We start from the raw sequence: 23,377 nt of genomic DNA, 5'->3' as shown, positions 1-23,377 counted from the left end.
CCCAGGGAAACGCATTATTCTCATAGTCAAGGTGTCTGTAGTTCAATTCTTAAATCTCTTAAAGTTTTCACTTAAATATGTTATATCGAAGTCGAAGGCATATCTTTAATTATAAGATAATAGATGAATTAATTAATATGAAATATTGAAAACTCAGCTCTCTTTCGAGTAGACTTTACCCAAATGACTGTCAGTAGCCGATAGCTAGGCTGAAGTCTTGTTTAATAACCTCAAAATTTAGTACAATTATAAGTTTTTAACTTTAAAAAGTTTATTTAATTGTAATATGTATATATAAATACCACTAAATACTTCATACAATATATTATTTAATAACTTCAAAACATTTATTAATATAGAGTAAATATTCATATGAGACTAGCTGACCCGACAGATGTCGTTCTGTTCATAATAAAAAGAAACTTGGAATTTCGTAAAATCCGTTCTTAGCTGACCTATAGTACTCGGTGAAAAGAATATTTCTACCAAATTTCAAGTCTTTAGCTCTAATGGTTCCAGAGATATCGTGATGAGTGACTATATACGTGGAAATCTCTTTTATATATATAGATTGTGAAGAAGTTGCGCAAACGGGTTTGTCATTTAACGCAAAAAATAAAAATTTGTGAAATCACTAATCTAAATTATCCAACCAAAATTGTTATTAGCCACTATGTATGTAGTGCAATTTAATTATGTTAGTATTTATATTTATGATACCAGGATTGTAGAGTTGCTAGCATTCGATCTTAGTCACAGAGCATTAAAATCGAATACCTTCTCAATTGCATTAGAAGCCTATTACTCATTTTGTGAGCCATACACCTCTTTGTAGTTTACGACGCCCTAGTATTTTCGCATCCTACTTAAATCAGAACTTTACGAATTCGCAATATGGCTTTGATTGCTCGTTTTATATTCGATAATGATATTCGTTAGTGAATTTACTACAAATATTAATTTGTGATTTTCGACCTCTTTGAAACGTCAGATTGAAAAAAGTTTGAAACTTTTGCAGACTAATCAAGGGACTAATGTCAATTTAAGAATGTATATAATCTGTCTTTTTTCTTGCTAGGGTCACGTAGTGTTTAAATTCTCTTTGCCAGCGATTTATTATGTCCGATACCCGATAGTATCTGTGCCAAAGAATATGAATAGATCGATCATTCGTTACCACGAAATTATCATTGTTTTGAGACTAAAATAAATAATAGTTAAAAAAAACTAGAAGACACGATATATAGAATACCCAAAATAAAAAGAAAATAATTTTCAAAAAGCATACCTAAAGTATTTAATGTTTATTTAATTAATTTAGTTTTTCAATCATTAAAACAAAAATTATGTTATTGTTTCTTCTTATTGTATTACATGAAATAATATTATTATTATTAGATAATAGTTCAACACGTACTTTAGTTATAGAAAGACAGACAGACACAAAAATCATAGAATTGGAGTTAATCGACTAATTTTCCAAAACCAAAATTTATCAGAAAAAATGTATTGATGGACAGAGCTTACACATAACATACAAAGAGTGTTCAATAGTTTGGTGTTCCCATTAAACGTAATATTGTATTTACTTTATTTACTTGGAAATAACGTGCTATGGATCACATTTGATAAGTAAGAGTAACAAATACCGTAAAAGATCCACGGCTTAACCTAGAGTTTGCAGGAAGGATATCGTACATGTAGAGGTACTTTTAGTTAATTTTATTGTTGATAATTATTAACTACAGTTGCAATAACCACATAAGAAACTATGAATAGTTTAGACAATGCGGAACTAGTTGAGAATTGAGTCGTAAGTTCAAGTAAGCTCCAGCTAAATTCATGAAAATGTTCAAGGTATCAAAAAATAAATAAAATGCCTATGGTTTCTAACTATTTTTAAAAACTTCCCAGAATATTGGCCAATAAAATGAGCCAAAATCAAATTTTAGCTTCGGACGTCAACTTCTCGGCCGCCCTATACTATAATATACGATAGTGAAGTTGTGGAACTGTGAGAGTTTTGTCGTCTATATAAAACATATCTCTCATATATTTTATTGTTAATAGTACTTTTTTTATGGTGTTATTGCTCGAATATTAAATAAATAAACAAAAATACTTCAAACAAATTCTCTATATTAAAAAAGAACCAACCAATTATTACGTATTTTTATACTTTAAAAGTGTCATGAACCAATTTGTGGAGCACTTTATGTTTCTTCAAACGCTTCATTCTCTATATCATGTCGTATTATTGAATCCAGATACTGAGCTGGAGGATAAAGGTTTTCCTGGTATCACCCCAATCCTAAGTACAATATTATGGACATATAACGTGGGAACATTAACCCAGAGTCCGTTTCCCCACAATGCAGTGCAACGATATCAACGAAGAAAATTTTAATTCTAAACTGTGAACGCACCAGGGGAGCACGAAAATATGTCGATGTCAAGAAAACAATTACATACCTGTGTGTGTGGAGCGATGTATATGCTTTTACAACAAGATCCCAGAAAATGTTCGAAACAAAAGTATTAGGTTATTCAAAAGAATTGTTAAAAAACATTTGTGTGGTAAAGGTTACTATAACATAAATGACTTTCTTAATGATACCAAGGATTGGGAATGGAGTGACCACCCTCAGGCTATTAAATAATAAGTTTAATTGTACAATATTACTTTGTAAACATATTTATTGAATGAAAAAAAAAGCCCGCTGAGTTTGTTGCGCCCATTCTTCTCAGGTCTGAGACATTCATTTTGGAATGGGTGGTAGTTGTTTTGACTTTCAATAAGTGATGTCACATCCTATTTTGAATAAAAATATATGAATTTGAATTTGTAAATCTTACATATTCTTTGGTAGAGGGAAGAAAGAATAAAGAGTCAGCAACCAACAACGTTACGATATAATTAATATCAAGTTTAAAGTAATCTACGTATTTATCAGGGGTGTCCATATCATATAGGCAATTAGACAGTGCCCTACCTCATGATGAACCTAAATAAATATAGCACTAGTGTTAAAGTTAATTTACTATCTACGTCAGGCAGTCTACCGATTGCATATACGAAGTAAGCAGTGTTTCAATACAACTTGTCATACTGTCGGACTACAACAGTATTATTACGACGGACTATTTAGATCTGCCTACCTTGCTAGAAAACAATGCACGCCCCTGGTATATATATTAAAAACATTCAAATATCCTTTTTGGCTTTGAACATGCTGTGACATGGTTCGTCATGCTCACTGAAATGGCATTGCTTGCGGTGGCGTCGTGTGACGGCGACCTTCCCTTATACATGTGCGTAAGGAACGATGGCTGGTTCATGCGTCAACTCGTGAACGGGTGCTGCTTGGTGTCGACCTGTTATAGTTAATATATCATTGTATTTGTTGGATGCATTCTATATATTATATAAAAATGAATTGCTGTTCGTAAGTCTCGCTAAAACTCGAGAACGGCTGGACCAATTTGGCTAATATTGGTCTTGAATTATTTGTGGAAGTCCAGGGAAGGTTTAAAAGGTGAATAAATAGGAAAATGCTGCTAAATTAAATAAAAACAACAAATTTGTTTTTCCTTTGATGTGTCCATAGAAATCTATGAGAGAATTTATTGACGCACGGTTTGACAGTTCTGCTGTGAAACAATTTCATTACGACAGGGTGCATATTTTACGAAGTAATTTTTGATGTTATGATATATTATTGACAAATTCATATAAAACATTATTTTATTTATTATATACAGAACAACGTCTGTCGGGTCAGCTAGTTACTAATAATTATGACAGTAGTAACGACCATCATGTTCACGAAGCATCCTTACACAAACAATTAATTCAAGCTCTAAAGGTTGATGCAATATACGATAATTTATATTTAAACAGATTATTCTTTATTACTTTTTATGAAATAATTAATATTATTTAAACACGATTCATATATTGGCCTGTAAAATACTCTATTTGATTGAAAAGAGTGGCCGTTGAGTTTCTTGTATGTTCTTCGCACGAGCTCAACTTTTTTGCGAACATATGTTAGATTCAGTAATTTAATAGGAATATTTCATTTAATATTGCATTTACTAATTAATCTATTAATTTTTAAACAATTTACTTATTCATCGTATTACTGGAACAGTTGAAGTATACACTCCGATCCGACTAATAATAATTTTGCGAAAAATCTGTTTTGAACTCCTTTTTCAGTCCACTCCAGATAATAATAATATTGACACACTTTTACACAAATTATCTTGCCCCAAATTAGGAATACCCTGTACTATGGGTTGCAAGACAACGATATATTTAATACAATATACTTAAACATACATAAATATTTATAAAAATCCATGACTCGGAAATAAACATCCATATTCATCATATCAATGCTTGCACCTACCGGGATTCGAACCTGGGACCTCTAGCTTAGTAGGTAGAGTCGCTTACCACTCGGATATATAGGTCGTCGTAATGAAATGACTGAGTCAGTCACATTACTTATTTATTATTTTAAATCATCCAAAATAATACTTAGGTGTGAATGTATAAATGTAATTCTTGCATCCTTTTCTTTGTGTGGAAGTATTAATGTTGAGTGGCATCCCCACTCACTCCATTGATTTGCTTGTGGCTATCCGTCTTTAGTCTCCTCGCGACCTATATAATCCTGGTACAAAAAGGGAACATTCTATTGTTTTCACGCACACGCACTTTTTTTATCCAAACAATAGACAAAAATGGACCGCTATTTTCTCGTGCTTATGATGACGTATACAACTTAGATATACATAGTATGGAGTGAATAGGTTAGATTGAGCAGAAATTGTTTGAAAGAAAATACTTCGAATTTTTACAGTAACACTTTTTATTTTTCATCATAATAATAATATTAATAATATTATCGTTCTTCCGTGAAGTATCAACCAAAATAAAAATGTACTTTAAAGTATAATGAGAATCAGTTCATAATTATTTGTTGTCTCTCTCTCTGTCTACATACAATAACTACTTCATAGTCAGAAATTCTGGAATACTTGCTTAGATGAATTCAATTATGTATCGCAAACTAATAAATAATCTTATTTTAAATCGTACTATCAAAACAGGATACATTATTATTTTCTTGTAACATTATTTTATTAATATAAAGCGTTTACAATACTCAGCACAGTTTGTGCAGTTTGAATGCATCGCGACGTTGCAATGTGTACAGTGCCGCGGTCGATGTGAACGGCCGATTGCAAGGGTGCAATGCACTGCGTGACGTGTGATATCCTTGACTCGATCCTTTCGCAGGATGACGACACGCACCAACCTCTTATAATAATGTGATACCCTGGTAGCCGCAGGATATTTTGTCCCTTCGGGAATGTGCCTACGACGCAAAATGTCCTTAGAGAGGCTCGGCATTCAAGGTCCCTTGAAGAGAAGGGCCGCATTGCGAAGTATTTGCCTCTTGTTAATTATTTTATCGTAGGCAGACACTTTATGTACGTGATACTGTTAGTGTTGTTTCTTATAGAATAAAATAATTTATTAATTATGTAAGTTCTAGGTTTATTAGTTGATGTTGAGTATGATAATAATGACGTTTAACGATGTCTTGAGAATGATTTTAATGTACCTCTAAATTACAAATATTTATTTTATAGACATTTTGATTTTATTTTATTTTTAGACATTGCCTGACTAAGGCATAATTAGTATAATATTATATATTCAATACACGGTAGGCTACTTAGTAATAATTATGTTACGCTTCAAATCATACTATCACTGCGCTGATGGTGAGCCATCTGCTCGTTCCTTCAGTTTTTTCTGTATTAAAAGTAGTACAAAATACATATAAATTCAAACCTATCTGATTGTAAAAATCTTCATACGAGTTAGAAACTAAGTAAAATTCCTTAAAAGCGTAATGAGTACCAATATTAATATCAGGAACGGCGGTATCGTATAATTTGTTATATATTTTGTATTTTATCAATAAATTCTGAATACTCACTGCAATCACGATATAATATGAAGTTGTGAAAACATTGAAAGGGAAAGGGATCAAATACGTGGCTTGTGTCAGCCTCCTTACATCTTCTGCATTCCTGTTTATTGTTGACGTCACCGTGACAGAAATTACATCCCTTGGGCACCTCCCAGAAACAACACAAGGGTTGAGGCATCTTTTTTTAATGCATTATTAAGGTTCCGAAGCTCTACTTAATATTTTTATAAAGTTTCTTTGTTTAGGAATTCCAACGGAAAGTAGAATAGAGTAAAAAAATATAAGAGTGATTTAGACATATCTTTTATGTAAAAATGAATTTCTCTTCTCATGACTTTCACAGTAACAAGAACTCAAAAATTGTGGATATTTGATTTTTTTTTAAATATATTTGCTCAAAAAGTACAAAAGTAGGTAGGTACATATTTTAAACCAAGTAATTCTTTTCCGCTAGTGCTTCTTGATTTCCTCCTACAACCTCCAAATGAGGTCTTTAAACAGAAAGCTCAACCAATTTCTTGTACGAATGAACATTTTATTATGAATCATATTTCATCATTTAAAAAAAATTACATTAAATTGTTGTCATTGCATTGGCTGAATGCATAGAAAGCGTTGTCCTATAAAAAATGTAAAGAAATTTACTCCCGAAAAATTAGAATTCTGCAATTCTTTAAGATTAAAATTTTAAAAAAGTTGAGTTCTGATAGTGATTGTGATGAATATATTTTTTCGCAAATGAATTAAAAAGTAGTTTGATTTACGTGCGGAATTGTCATTAAAACTCATCCCTAATAAATATTTGTTAATTTCCCGCCTTCGGTTTGTGTCAGTGGACACATCAAGAAATGACATACTTTCCGCACTTGTATCGAAATATACTACTTTCATCTCAATAAAAATACAATAATTCTCACAATTACGTCCTCAAGTTATTCCATTCAGATGCACTGATACATTTCAACTGGCTATAGTGCGCCTGGTCACTGGGGGCAACTACGTATATTAAGCGAGAAAGATGCGAACCCTTATATGTCTATCTCGCTCGAGCTTTCGTTGAGCTTTTAGCCATTTCAATCTCCTGCTGCAATTTGCGATCCTGGTACCTTCCCGCGCCCGATGCTCTGTTGTCGCTAGCCGCTTTCTCCTTTATTCGTTGTTTTCTTTGGGATACCGTTTTAAATGCCGTGTCCTAAGGGAACTTGGCATATGTGGCGGCACTGTTTTATTGCGTCTGCTGCTTATTATACTAATGCTTATCGAATTTAGTTTTTGTAGTTATGTTTGCTAAACGTCGAATTAAATGGAGATAAGGATATTTTTTCGACTCACTAAAGCAAAAATGAAAAAATACATGGGTGCGTGTCAGGTACCTAGAATGACCTTTAAAAACACATTCGTAATTCGTAAATTATATCGTGGATAGTATTTAAATCTGACCAGATTTAAAAGTCATTAACTTAAGTGTACAAAAAACATAAGTGTACAAGTATTAAAAACGTTTAGTCAAATGAATTATAATAGTAAAATAGCGTTAAATATTTCTTTATTAGGGTTTGGGTCCCGGGACGTCTCGTGTCTCGGATTCCCGCCACTTTTCGTTGTTAGACAAGATTGTCGAAATGTTATGTAATCAATTTTATTTTCAAATAATTGAAGGAGCCTACCCGACATGACTTGTTGAAAACAAGAGTAACTACTCCGCATTATTACGTGGGTAACACTGAAAATGTTTACAACTGGCCAGTTAGAAACATTGCTAATGAAAACTTTTTTTTTAATTTCAATTTTAGAACTCTTTGGTAACCTAATGTACCTAGTATATTGCATTCATTTGTCATTTGTTATTGTGAATTGGCGGCAAAACTCTTGTTACACGTGAAAATGAACCTAACGCAAGAAAATTTTCGGTCAAGGATTTATTATGACTTTCGTTGTGGGCTTACTGAACAACAAAGCTATGATAGGCTGCGATTAGCATTTCTTAATGAAGCCCCATCTCTGAGAGAGAGAGCCCCCTAAGGAAGAAAGGGCCCACTGCTCAGTGGTTCCATCGAATGCGACGATGTGTAGACAGGAACGGAGATATATTGTTACAAATATTTAAACGTGAGTTATCAGACTATATTGTTTTAAAGTTTTTATGTTTAATGAATCTATTTACATGAAATAAATATCTTTAAACCTTAACCTAACAAAGAAAGTATTGGCAACTTTCTACATTAAGCCGTTTTTCATTTTCTAAACATTTTCAGTGTTACCTAGATATAAAAAATCCATTTACGTACTTTTATTTTAGGCTTTTATTAAATCAGCAAATAAGTCTAATTAATGTTAAAGTTGATTATTTAAATGACTGATTTATAAGATTGTTTTATTATTTACATTTAGATTATTTAATTATGAAACAAATATGTTATTATGAGAATTAGTAATGTTGTGATTACGACCAATGATTAAGATACTAGAATTAATAGATAGTAAAGTTATTAAGAATTAGTATGATTTTTAACTAAGTACATTTTATAACTATAAGTGTTTACTTGTTTAAAAATGCATTGTAGGTAATAAAGAAAATGTTAAGACTGAGAGTTAAAGTTATTAAAATGAAATTTTCTGTTTAATAAATGGTAATTAACTCAATTAAAATTCTCAAATAATCTTCAATTAAATAGCTTTCCCGTATTAAAAACAAACAAAAAAACATTCTCTAAAGTGCCAGATTTTTTTTTGTCTCCCTGAATTCGCAAGCCCTTAACTTTATTCATAAATATTTATTTCTAACTTTTTATAAAAAGGAAAAAAATACTGTTTACGCGCCTCAGTAGTCTAGTTACATAGATAGATAGATGACATAATATGTCATTTTAATTATATATTAATTAGTACAAGCTTAGAAAGTTTATACGTATAGATAGAGCCACTTGGTGAGTTTCTTGCGCCTCTTCTTCTCTCTCAGAGCGTAATTTGTTTCCGAATCGGTATTATATATTATATCAAAAAGAATTCTAAAGGAATCAATTTTGAGAAAATAAATGCCTTTTATGCCTTTTTATGCTGCTAGACAACCAATGAAAACGGGCCAGGTTTATTACTTTAGTGTGTGTGACAAGCTATGTCTTACACTCGCTATTAGAATGTCACTTTTGTGTTGGTGTACGTGCATTGCTCGAAATAGAGGTTAACTGTAGACCTCAATTTTTTTCGTCGATTTCATACACTGTGACAGTTGTCACTGTGTATCTTGACGTATAAATGATCTAAGAGTAAAGTAGAGTCTTTTTTGATGATATTAAACTGCACTCAACGATTTTTTACAATATAGTAAGTACAGTTTTTGTTACATAATGACGTCATCACTATTCGTTTTTGATGCTTATTGGAAGTTAATTTATACATTTTAGTTTAGTTTTTTACTTATTTCATCTTAAGGTGATGATAATATTGTAGTACCGAATAATCGATTTGGTTATAGCACGCGCCTTAAGTCATTGTCACAAGGTCACTACTGGGCATCGAACATAACAAATCACTTATCCTGAAGATCCTGATAAGAAAAATGGGATGGACTTCATAAATTATTAAATTGACATCCGTCCTTTACCAGTGCGCAAAGTTTCAAATTAAACCGACGTTTGGAAGGGGTCGAAAATCACGTTTCAAAAATTCCGTTACAGACAAACAGACATACATGCCAAGCTAATAAAAGTAGTAGAGACTGTTTATTGTATAACCACCCGTCCTTGATTCCGCCATTTTAAAGAGAGTGAAAATCATGTCCAAATATACCATTATATATTACATAAATAGGTACAGGTTACGCTAATATAAAGGCATAGATTCAAGAATCTAGATAGAATATGACAGCTGTGAAAACGTCGAAAAAAAGTTAGTGAGTTTAGATCTAACCTCTATTTTGAGCAATGCACGCACACAAACACAATGTCTCATACAAATCGCGAATGCAAGACGTTGCTTATCGCGCACACTATAGTATTAAACCTGGCCTGTTTTTGTCTAGACGAAATTATCTATGTATAAATAAGAAAATTCTTGACTAATCCTAGATTCCTTTGCCTTTTCACAGAATGCAATAGTGTCCGCTTATCAGCCCTAACAAAGCCCACTACAACATCAACACCGGCACAGATGACCCAACCGACGGCATTAGTGCAAGAAATGACTCCTCCGACCTTTGTCTGCCCAGAGTCAAGCAACACCGCCAGTCCGGTAGCACGACTCAGAGCTGCTATGAAGAACTCTTCCTACACACAGATGAATGCATTCTTTGATGCTTTCCTGGTATTCTACAGTGATGAGCACTTGGTAAGTACTTGAAATTATTTCTCAAATTTTTTTTTCAGGATGTTCAGCTGACGTTTATTGATACGCCCTGCCCATTACAATGCATTGTCGCTCAGGATTCTTGAAAAATCCAAAAACTCTGAGCGTCATACAATTGCCCTCGTCACCTTGAGACAAACAATGTCAGTCATTTGACCAGTAGTTTCTACTGGTACTTGCTACAGCACCCTTCAGATCGAAACACAATAATGCTTACACATTACTTCTTCACGGCATTAAAAGGCGCCGTGATCGTACCCATTATTGTACAAAGAAGCCTTCCACTAGTATATAGTAATTATCAATATGCGGTGACCAGAATGGAAAGCGAGCCATAACTATTATTAGGTATTTTTTTTTAATATTATTAGAAAGTATATTGTTTGTTAGCGAAAACAATTGAACAGGAATTTAGTCCTGATCTGGTATACAGATCACCAAATATGAGATCAATTCTCCTTAAACAGTGCTAAGATAATCTTCAGTTGGCTTATTTAAAAATAGTAGATTTTACAACGAGTGCACAAAACGAACCATTTTCATCCGAGATTTTAGCAGCCCAAGCCGAAGGCGAGGGCTGGTAGTAATTTCGAGGTTAAAATGGTTTTGTGGACGAGTTATAAACTCTGATTTTCATTTCAAATGCGAGGAAATAAAACAGTAGTAATTTATTAATAAACGCACGATAAAACAAGACCTGTTTCCCACCGCTTTTTTTTAATCTTACGACATTGATATTAGGCTTGGGCTCCAGACCTATATAAATTAATTTTGTAATATATATTTTTTTAATTAATTACATAACCTGCTATTAATTGATTAAGTATTATTAATAATTATTTATATTAAGTATTTTAATTTAAGTTTTAATATCTTTTATATCTTAAAAAACACATGAGGCGAATAAATTAAAGTAAATATTATAAAATAACAACTTATATCTCTGAACTTTTTATTGCGTTTGGCTGTATGGCTCATTTTCTTTGCATTTATATAGATACATTTATCGAGTAGATACGTTTATGCACTTGTGCACAAAAATCGATTTTGTGCAGCCTATATCGTGCACAAATAAGCAATTTCAGAGCATGAGAAGTGAAAATAATTTTTGGTTATTCAAAAGACGTCTGAACCGAGGATGGAACTTTAGTGTATACATTTGTTTTTATAACTATTGTGTATTTTGTGAAGATTATGGTCACTTGGAAAATTATTAGAACTTAGGGTAGAGTTTTAGCGATTCCTAATACACTGAGGAAATAAAAAGATATTACTATATATTTATTTAAGAAATTAAAAGCAGAAAACTATTTTAAGTATTTTTTTATGAAAATTAGGGACGAGACGAGCTTGACGCTCAGCTGATGGTAATTGATACGCCCCACCCAGTTTGGGATCCTTGAAAAACCCAAAAATTCTGAGCCGCACTACAATACGCGTCGCTCGTCACCTTGAGATATAAGATATATATAGATAAATCTCATTTGCCCAGTAATTTCACTAGCTACGGCGCGCTTTAGACCGAAACACAGCAATGTTTACGCATTACTGCTTCACGGCAGAAATATCAATAACAGCTTGTGTACAAAATATAGTATCTTACCAGTATATTTTCCTATCAATATATTCAATAAATAAGAAAACAATTAAAATACAAATTTAAACACTGCTGGACAAATGGCCTTCCCCAAAGATCGCCATGACGATCGGCCTGCTCTGCCTTCATCCAACCTATTCCAGCGATCTTGACCAGATCATCGGTCCATATTGTACAACATGTGGCCCTACAAATACTTCGTTTTCCGGTACGTGGTCACCATTCGAGGACTTTACTGCCCCAACGGCCATCTGTCCGTCGAACTATGTGCCCTGCCCACTGTCACTTCAGTTTCAAATATATCTGAGCTATGTCGGTGACTTTGGTTCTCCGTCGCATCTCCTCATTACTGATTCGATATTGCATAGCCCTCCCCATTGCCCTCTGAGCGACATAGAGCCTCCTCATTAGGCCTGCAGTTAGCGACCACGTCTGCGTTCCATATGTAATCACTGGCAACACGTTAAACATTATTTAAGCTCAATTGTTTGCTTCCTAGAGCGAAGAACCAGCAGCAGAAGAGCGTCGCCTGGAGTATATCAGCGGATGGGAGGGCTCAGGAACAGCAGTGGTAGCTGATGACGGGGCGGCGCTATGGGTGCCCTCAGCAGACCTCCGGCGCGCCAGGGCTACCGTCTCCTGCTTGTGGCTTGTGTTGGACCAGGATGATCCTAGACAACCCACCATTGCAGAGTGGATTGCTGTTAGTACACTTCGGATAATTAAAAAAAAATTGGCAGGTGGAGAGACTGCTTATGGAAGTGAAAACTCAGAACATTTATTTTTTTCTCTCTCTCTTTTTCCTATATTTGTAGTTTAAGACGGTATAACCTGCAAATTTTCATAGTTCTAATCTAGTCAACGGAAAATACCATTTAAATTTTGATTTCCTTAAAAGTGTAGACGTTTGATTTTTTCACAGCTTCAAGAAACTGTAGATTTTATTATATCGTTTTAATTTCAAATACCTCCACGTGTACCTGAGATAAAGGGTCTTGACCGACAGACCGACGGACAGACAACAATCTGAACTCTAAAAAAACATTAAGACATTATTTTAGAGAGATGAAGCCAGGGGCTTAACCACTCCTTCATTGTACTTCGTAGGAACGTAGAGGCCGCAGCGGAAAAGTGGGTGCAGATGCTCGTCTGACTTCCATCAGCGACTGGCAGGCGCTAGCAACAAGTCTCCAGCGCGAGAACCTGCAGCTAGTGCCGCAGTCCACGATGTTGGATCAGTTGTGGAACGAGGAGATGGATCCCGCACGTCGTCGCCCTGAGTTCACCAGAGTAGTCGCCATGTCACACAATCAGGAGTACACTGGTCAGTGATATCTTCACAGCAACATTGGTAACTTCACATTCAAATATTTTTATTCAAAATAGGATTTGACATCACTTATTAAAAGTAACTGTTATAAACGTATTGGCATTTTAAAGTGATATCCCTCATTTCTGAGTTAACCCGCGCCTTGCGGGTTCCGTCACGCTCTTTCCAACTGAGCCAACCGTCCGAGTGACGCTTCAAATTTTCTTGATGTCTTGTTCCACTCTTTGGTTGTGGCTCCATCTACAGGATCTACTTAACAATTGATAATTCTCATTTCTGGGATTAAATACATAAATTAAATTTGTAAACAAAACGGAAGAACGGTTGGGTCAGTGGCAAAGCGCTCGCACGGAACGCGAGAGGTCGCGGATCCAGCATCGTTCATCAATTTTGTTTTCAAATTTAATTTCTACAGAATTATTAACAACAAAAGTCAAAACGTTACAATGAAATTTTCAAAAACAAAGCAGCGATACCACAAAAATATCACATGTAATGGTAATGAAACTGCAAACCGTACTGACGCAACAAGACGAGCGTGAGGGGGTGGAAGGGGAACGGAAGGGGGCTTCACATGCCCACGAGGTCGAGATAATGTGGCCGTGTAGTAAATCCTATAAAATTTTCAGGTATGTCATGGCGCGAAAAAGTGAATCTTGTCCGTAACGAACTGCAGGCCGTGGGAGCTGATGCAATGATAGTTACAGCCCTGGATGAAGTTGCCTGGCTGCTCAACATTCGCGGGAAAGACTTGCCTTACGCACCACTACTGAAAGCCTTCGTGCTGCTGAGCCTCAAGGATGTGAGGGTTTACGTCCCACCTGGGAAGCTATTGATGCCTGAACGAGATGCTCTGTCGGCGTATAACTGTTTCGCGAATTCTAATAATTGTACTCGGTGAGTATGCTCTATCGTTGAATTCTTATATCTTTACTACATTCTTTGTACATATCTTGATCAAATAGATCCCTAATGATTAATGCGGAGTGACAAGTTTCAACTTCTTACAACCAACTTTAAAGAAGAACTTTCTCAATTCGTTCGTGTGATATTTTCGCAAGAGCTAAAGACCTTTAAAAGCTAAATTCTGTAACAATTTATATTTATTTGTTTGCCTGTCATATGCTCTCGTTACAATTTTTTTGAAAAATTGTTTTCTTAATACGTACGCAAGTAATCGTACTTAGATAAAATAGCATTTATATTTTATATAAGCTTGAGATTATGCAACATTATATAGTTAATACTATAATATATTAGTTGGAGACAGGTCCCCTGTTACTCAGTTACATACATTTTAGAATAAGTGAGTATTTTCAATGATAATAATTTTTTTTATTTATAAGTGTTTATGGTTTTATAATCAACTTTATATGTTCTTTCTAAAACAAATCTAAAATATACATGCTTTGATAATAATAATTTGAGATATTCATTCCGAAACACTAAGAAGAATCCCTAGACCTTCATCGACCTTGAAGTGCGAGATCTCTTGTGTATGTTATAAATTGTAACTATGCTATATTGTTGACTCCAATCACATCAAATATTCCAAACTTAGGGTATAGGTAAATTAAACAGGCTTTTTAACTATTCAGAACCATATACATCAGTGCTTTCCAAACAGTATTCTGCCATGGCCTGGAAATTTCCACACTGCCCTTGGTGAACCGAACCACCTTACTTAAAAACTCAAATCCAAAATAATACACATTTATTAATAGTAAAAAGGTTTCTTTTGTACTATATACTTTGGTATCGCCTATTTAGTTACAAAATATAGTGCGAAGGATGTAAGCCGCTGCTTATCTTTTAATGAAAAGAAAAGAAAATGAAAGTTTTATCCTATGAACTTTTTTTAAAACAAGGCGGGAATGTTGCGACCTTGTATTTTCTTTTGTGGTCCGGTACCGAAATGGAAAACCCCGATCTACATTATTATTGTAAAAAGAAAACAATTTTCTTTCGTTATTTTTCATAATATTATAATAATAATTAAACTTTCCTCAACTCTAATCAACAGAGTGAACGAATATGGCACCGTTTACTCTGACCTGCGGCGAGCTATCGAAACCAAGATCCTGATCCCAACCGGAGGAACCTTCCAGCGGGGAGCTTCAGCAGCTATCGCGCAGAGCATTCCACAAACCAAGAGGCTGTTCCAAACCTCTCCCATAATCTATTTTAAGGCTCAGAAGAACTCTGCAGAAATACACGGGATGAAGAAGGCACACCTGAGAGACGCCGTCGCTATGTGTACAGTTCTAAATTATATTGAGAAGATAGTAAGTACACATATTATTTTAAAACAGTAAGTTGCGCGGGAAATTCTTGCTTCACAAAGCAACTCTGCGGAACTAATACGTTTTTTTTGTTTCTTCCTCTTCTCATTACGTTCTTTTTTTTATTTTTTTATTCTCAAGCCTTTTATTTTAAATATTGTAATAGTATTTGTATAGAATACAGAGTATTGATGATCGTCGCGACGCCTGATTCACTTCCTGCAGCATCTCCCCTCCGCACACCAAGCTGCTGTTCTTCAGGGATGTAATACACCAACACACCATCTATGACTGTTGACCTATTTCTTCTAACAAAGCACTGCACACATATTCCTTTTTAAATTCCACTAGGCCTGTATTAATTATTCTTTATAATTGTTACACAATATGTTGAAATTGCTTATTTTGTTAAAGGTTCCTTTGTTTAATGATATAAATTTCGACCTAAGATGTCCTGCAGTGTGTAATAAAGTTTATTATTATTATTATATTATAATCAAGGTTAGATCATGCTGCTCTAATTGCAAAGGAAGTCAATATCTTGAGTTTCGTTCTCGAATTTTTTTTCGAGAGGAGGAAAATGCATTAACGTATTTAGACCGAATGCTTAAAAATCAGGGCCCATATGTTGGGATCGGGTATACATACATGCCCATACGCAGGCACCCCGTACCGGCTTAAAACCACTCCTACACTCAAGCTCAAAAGCTTATCCAGCGTAGCCGGGCGAAGGGCGTCCCGGAAGGAGACACGAACCTCAGACTGACTGTTCGCTAAGCTAGATGGAGAGTCATGACTCTCCATCTAGCTGTTACATGTAACATTTTACATATAGTATACCTACTGTACTTTTAAAATATTTTTGTGCCAGAAATATTTTTTTTATAAATATTAAAAATATAAATAATATATAATAATAAATATTTTTAACTCGACTGCTACAGGCCAAAGAGGATGTGAATACTACATATTAAGAGGCGGGACTGCCTAAGTAAAATTAAGAATTTAGTTTAGTATGAAACGTGCAGTGAGGTTTGACATAATAAATTACAATATGGCGACGAAGTATAGTCCGGCTAAGTTTGAAAGCGAACAGTTGCTTGTAGCGTGGTGGATTTCGGCTATCTCCATTTTTTACAAGATTATAGCCGTCATCAATCAATCAAGGCTGAGAGCTATCTCCCACGCTGTTTCTCTGTATATCAATGATATGTTGGACACCTCCAACATACATTGCTATGCAGATGACAGCACTGTGTGAATGGTGATGCCGTATACACGGGCCATGCAGGTCTCTCTCGGGAAATCGTTGACCAGTGCCGGGAGAAACATGTGTCTTCTATCGAGTCCTCTCTTGAGAAGGTCGCGGAATGGGATAAATTGAACCTTGTCCAATTTAACGCCCAGAAGAATCGTACGCTCGTTTGTCCTCCTATTCCATAAAAAAAAATCTATCTGCACGTTTCATAAAATCGAGTGAATCGCTTTTTTCTTAGAGACTATATAGAGCGTTTGACTTGGGGTCGGCCATTTTTCGCTCACGGTTATCGTAAAGAATCCACTTTTCATCGCATACACATAATTGTGATTCGATCCAATATTCCTTCCTTTCTGTTTCAATTCAACAAGGCAACACGCGTTTCTTTCTGCAGATCAGACAAATCATGAGACACCGATTTTTCATATTTTTTTATTTTATTCATTTGACGCAAACGAGTCAAAATTGTTGGTTAGGTAATGTTAAGCCGTGCCGCTAATTCCTGGGTAGTTTGGCTCGAATGGGCTTCCACCATCTCTTTCAATTCATTGTTCACCTGTGTGGGCGGGCGGTTTTCCATGTGGTTCGTTCTTTAAATCAAAATTTCCACCAGGAAAGCGGTTAAACCAGAATCGCACAGTGCGTTAATTAGCAGTCCCTTAAACGCAACATTGATATTTCGATCTGTTTCTGCCGCGTTAATTCCGCGTTTTCGAAGTATCCGTGTTCTTATCTAAGCTGAATAAAAAAAACTGCTGAAAGTCGATAATCGAATGTTGCACATTTTTAAAAAGAAGAACTACATACGTAATACCATTTGAAAAATGTTTCACTTAAAAATCTCAAACCATGAAGGTTCTATGTCAGTTCGAAGTACCTATTACAAACTAACTTAAGTAAACTAAAATACTTCAACCCCTATTGTGTGCTTGCCACTTGACCATTTTTTTTGCAGCCGGAGCGGATCGTAACTTAGGGATTACGTGCTTAAATGATGTTAGGGTGTGCCATCTATTATCGTTTTGTAAGTGTATTTCAGTGTTTACTTCGTGCGAAGTATCCACACGCATCACGTAGCGTCATCTAGTTTGTTGCTGAAGCGGTAAAGATGTATTATTACATATTCTTTGCTACGACTTAGTAGAGAAGTTCTGCTTGATCCCCCTCGCCCAGTAGGATACAGAAGACAATAATTAACTCTTGTTCGGACTTCGGCTTAATTCCATAGAGTACATATTGTATATAGGAAATAGAGATCAATCTCTATCGTCAAGCTGAGAAGGCCACGTGACGCCATCTGTTAGTTGAAGTAGGTACTTTAAAAAGCTATAGAAACCAGTCAATTCAGCTTGAATCGACTAAGGGCTATATTTCACCGGGATACCATGGTGGCTTAAGGTGGTGTAAGGTACCAAACTAGACACATACAGACACCAGAGTCATGACGCGTCCGAGCTGGTCGTGCAACCAATTTGGTGGCGCGACACCAGGTATGTATCTCCTGTATACATTTTGTTGGTACCGGCGACTGGTTACGCCACCGTGGTCTCTCGGTGAAATATAGCCCTAAGTGAGAGAATAGTTGTATTTCGTATTATCAACCTCGACGTGATAAAATTTTCTCTTCTGTAATATGATCTTAGTAAGTTTGACTGGACTATTTACGCACTTAACAAAGTCTAAATTCCTTAGTTGGGCTTAAATTTAAACTTTAACTTTTAATGGAGACTAACGCTCCGGACACCATGACAGTTAAGTTATTACTTGCTCGCCAAGAAAAAGTATTTCTTTTATAGTATAGGTTAGTGCGGTGTAGTATTTCTGGACAGTCGATTAACCCTTGGGCTACTTTTAGAAGAGTAATATCTATGCCACTGAAAGACAGGCGTACGGACTTAGAGCAAAGTTTTAATGATAGGGCTTCCGTTGCTTACCTTACGGACCCTTAGCCATAATTAGGATAAAAAATTCTAAGCTTTATTTCTTTGAAAACCAAGAATTCATCAAAGACATGATCGTAAGATGTATTGAGGAACATAGGGACCATATATTAAGGTGGCATGAGTGTACAATCTGACGATTTGGCGTCACTAAAATCGTATTCTATTTAATATAAAATTTAAATGGCTGCTGCTTCGACTGCCAAAGACATCAAGCGTCAAAATATGTCGGTCTCAGTGAGTGATACTTTGTGCCGTTTGGTGTCGAGACACTTTGCCCGTGGGGCCGAGGCGCAGAAAATGTACAAAATAATATCTTTGCGTCTTAATAAGGCTACTGGAAACCCAAGCTCTGGCAGCTATTTTGGTCAACGGATCAGCCTAGCTATCAAACGCGGAAATGCTGCCAAAAATCTTGGTACGGATCCCCGTAATGATAATTTTAATTTTATGTCAAATCAAATCAAATCAAATTCACTTTATTCATGTAGGTCACGGAAATGACATGAATAAAAAAAAAATTTTTCTTATTGAATCTACCTACTTCGTAAAGGGTTGAGCTTATGAGAAGAAGTAACAAAAACCTCATTGCCGTTCTTTTATATCAAGATTTACATTTCCATCGATTTATAAATCATTTCAATTACAATATAATATGTAAAATGATGCAACAAACATAGTCATGTAGTCAGACTATTGTAAATATAGTTATAAGATTTGTTTTGTTTGGATAGATGATTAAGTACATAAACTTTTTTAACTAACTTTAAATAAAACTTTATCGGTAAGAACTATCGCGGTATATTTTATTTGTCGAAGGCCAAATGGTTCACATAACCGCGACTTAACCATTACATCGTGTCTGAATGAATTTTACTTTTTCTTTTATATTTTTTCGGATCTTTCTATAACTGAAGGGAAAATCGAGTCTTTACGAGGTGATCGTGGCTGAGAAGGTAGACGCGACGAGGGCCACCCAGGCTGGCTACCGCGGCCTGTCAATGAGGACCCGCGTGGCCTTCGGACCCAACGCAGCAGATCCAGAGTACCGACCGAACAATGGCACCAACAGACGGATCTTCACCAACTCCACTTTGATCATACAATCTGGTGGGCAGTATGATGGTAAGTACCGTAACATAACGTGCATAGAAACACTTCGGTGGTTGGAACTGCTATTACAATATTTCACGGCTGGAAAAAATAGAGTAAGGCTGAGATCTATAGAGCGAACTTAGACCTTGCTCAGACTTTACTTTCGTACAACTTACCTGAGTGTAAGTTTAGCATAATCTTTGATATCATTTTTATAGTTATTTGACAGCATACAGCAGCTCAAGCTAAGACTGGCTAAGACAGGCCAATGCAAAAGTCAAGTTCGCGTTTTATCACACTCAGCTGAGTTTTACGTACCTAAGTAAAGTCTGAGGACGCTCTATAGATCTCGGCCTAACAGTAAAGTCTAAAGTGACCCACGGTTGGGACAGAATATTGTTATTCGCTATCAAGTATACTTTTAGATGCTACATAATGCTATTTATGATAATTATTTAATCGAATTTATGAGAATAATTTAAGCCCCAACCAGAGTAACAAACGAAATCTATATAACAGCGCCAAAAATGTATGAGAACTGCATAGGAAAGAGGTAGTATTACTAATGTCTTTCTAAGGCTAGTTATATAGCATACTTCAAAATTAAAAAATAATCTTACAGAAGGTACAACAGTAGTGACTCGCACGCTACATTACGGCGTACCGTCCCGCGAAGAGCGTCGAGCGTACACCACAGTACTGCGCTCCCTGGCCGCTCTGGCTACGATGCAGGCACCGGCGTCGCTACCAGCTGCGCATGCTGATCCCCTGGTCAGAGTTCCGCTGTGGAACTTCAAGCAGGACTACTTGACGCCCACAGGACATGGGGTGGGAGCAGCGCTTTGTCGACGCGAAGGTATTTTCTCAAATCTTATGATGATACCTTATGATGTCTCTTAAGACATAATCGTTTTAAAATATATAGCGTTCTAAAATGAAACTTCTTGATTGCAATAAAATAACTGTAGCAACGGCGAATAGAAACATAAAATGCTACACTTGGCCCGTGGGGCCCAGAGGTGCGGAGAATGTACAAACTAGAAAGTACTATCTATATGCCTCAAAAGGGCTACTGGAAACGGCAAGTGCAGGCAGCTGTTTTGGTCAACGGATCAACTAAGCTATCCAATGTAGGTAGTAACAAGATTTGTTTTGTTTGAATAAATACTACAAATACTAATTTAAATAACAAAAATCGCAGCATGAGGCTGTGTCTTCTGTAATATTCCGTACCTCAAAAGAAAACGGTACCCTTATAAGATCACTATGTTGTAACTGTCCGTCTGTCTGTCAAGACCCTTTATAGCGGGAACGCTTTCGATGTCGAGTTAAAACTAAAATAATATTATACTCAAGTCTACAGTCTTTTGAAGCAGTGAAAAAATCAAACATAACGGTTAACGTAGAAAAAAAATACAGCTGTTTACAAAACGTATATTTTGACACACTCAAGGAAATCAAAATTTGTAGGATATTTTCTGTTTATCTAGAACTATGAAATTTGGCAAGTACAGTTAAAAGTCTGAAAACTATAATTGTTTTTATATTATAAAAACAGGGTCTTTATGCAAGGAACAGCGGTCTAAATTTTGAATTAAGTTAAATGTGTCATGTGGGGGTATCGCATGAAAGGCCTTCATTGACACAAGCTTAAACAGATTTTAAATTATTTTTATGATTATAGTTTTCAATTTATGATGAAGAACGAAAAATACCTTTCCCCTTTTTTATAAAAACCTACCTAATAAAATGTACGGAACCCTCCGCCACGCATTTGTCTAGACTAAGTATCAAGTTATTTTATTCTTTCAGATCCAGTGGTCATAGATTACCGGCAAGATACAAATCTACACACATTCAGGGACGGATATTTCATAACCACTGGTATGTCTTAAGGAGATTTAATTGTAATATTTTAGTGTTATGTATCGTGTTTTTGTAACAGAAACCAAAAATGGCACTCAATAGTTCTGCATTCCCAAGATTGCTTAGCAGCCGTGTAGATCGTGTGTATGTATGCGTGCGTTGATTCGGGCGCTCTAGCCTTCTGTAATCGGCAAGTTCCCCGCGCCGAGGTATGTCATCGATTCTGTAATCGGCAAGTTCCCCGCGCCGCGGTATGCCATCGATTCTGTAATCGGCAAGTTCCCCGCGCCGCGGTATGCCATCGATTCTGTAATCGGCAAGTTCCCCGCGCCGCGGTATGCCATCGATTCTGTAATCGGCAAGTTCCCCGCGCCGCGGTATGCCATCGATTCTGTAATCGGCAAGTTCCCCGCGCCGCGGTATGCCATCGATTCTGTAATCGGCAAGTTCCCCGCGCCGCGGTATGCCATCGATCGGCGCGATTTTTTTACGTGTATTAATAGAATGCTTATAATTAGGATTATATGAGAGAATATTTAAGAAAACTATTTAAACAAGCTATAAGATTATGCAAAATAAACAAAATGAGGGTCAGAACTTGGCCAGGGTGTAGTGTGCCGAACGGCACATTCGATTTTGGAGTATATGAAATTTGTAGTGCCAAAGGGCACTTCCTGATTTTGGAAGGCTCGTATGAAGTTAGAAGTAGTGTTCTATTACTGTATTGTGTCCACGGCGAGCCAATGTGTGCACGACAATACCTGTATTCCAGAACACGTCTCAATACGTAATTTGTGATCAAGTGAACTATTTCTTTCTTTTTTGTCTATCAGAATATATTATTATATTATTAACTAATAATATACTGGCGTATAGATAAATAAAGCGTGCGAGAGAGAAGAACAACTCTAGCGGACAGCAAGATTATAACCGATTTTGATTGACAAGTCTCAGTATTTTCAATATTCAAATCAAATCCACATAATTCATGTAGCTCACGGATATTACAATTATGAATGTCAAAAGTATGTAAAAGGTTGAGCTTTAATGAGAAGAAGTGGCAAGAAAGTCAAAATTCATTCAATTCATTGTTTTACATTTCATTTCAATTACAATATAATATGTAGTTATGCAACAAAAATACTCAAACGTCAGGTAAACAATGCCTTTCGCAAGTAAGTCAAAAAAGCAAATATACATATAAATATTACATATTAAAGATAAGCATTTAAATCTATGTGTTATCATAGTAAATGCTGTCAAACCTTTACCAGTGGGAGGCTCCTTTGCATAGGATGCCGGCTAGATTACGGGTACCACAACGGCGCCTTATTCTCCCGTGAAGCATGTCTCAACGTGACGAGCACAATTATAGTGCCGCTCAAAATGTTTGGTTTTTTCAAGAATCCTGAGCGATACTGCAGTGTAATGGGCAGCGCGTATCAATTAGGTACCATCAGCTGAACGTCTCATCCCTTATTGTCATAAATAAAAAAAACTTTACATATTTCAGAACCTGCGTGGTATGAAGGGATGAAGTTTGGAGTGAAGCTTGGTAATGTGTTGGAAGTAGTTCAACGTCCAGGAGTCTACGTTGGATTTCGAGAAGCCACACTCATTCCGTTCGAGCCCAAACTTATTGATAAAAATC

The 23,377-nt window shown here is 35.8% G+C and overlaps 1 protein-coding gene across 1 annotated transcript in view; it reads left to right on the top strand.

Annotated features, from left to right (window-relative positions):
- The window catches only part of LOC126968830 (xaa-Pro aminopeptidase 1-like), a 36,270-nt gene extending 20,411 nt beyond the window's left edge, over positions 1-15,859 (top strand). Inside the window, exons 2-7 of the mRNA XM_050813982.1 lie at positions 10,102-10,340; positions 12,455-12,658; positions 13,063-13,279; positions 13,915-14,182; positions 15,309-15,570; positions 15,734-15,859. Of these exons, the coding sequence (XP_050669939.1) occupies positions 10,102-10,340; positions 12,455-12,658; positions 13,063-13,279; positions 13,915-14,182; positions 15,309-15,570; positions 15,734-15,778 (1,235 nt within the window). The 3' untranslated portion in view covers positions 15,779-15,859. The remainder of the gene's footprint in view (positions 1-10,101; positions 10,341-12,454; positions 12,659-13,062; positions 13,280-13,914; positions 14,183-15,308; positions 15,571-15,733) is intronic.
- The last annotated feature ends 7,518 nt before the right edge of the window (positions 15,860-23,377 follow it).

Source organism: Leptidea sinapis, chromosome 1 (genome assembly GCF_905404315.1).
Source record: "Leptidea sinapis chromosome 1, ilLepSina1.1, whole genome shotgun sequence".
Classification (NCBI taxonomy): Eukaryota; Metazoa; Arthropoda; class Insecta; order Lepidoptera; family Pieridae; genus Leptidea; species Leptidea sinapis.
The sequence above is the reverse complement of the archived record's forward strand: the minus strand, read 5'-3'. Positions and strand labels throughout refer to the sequence as shown.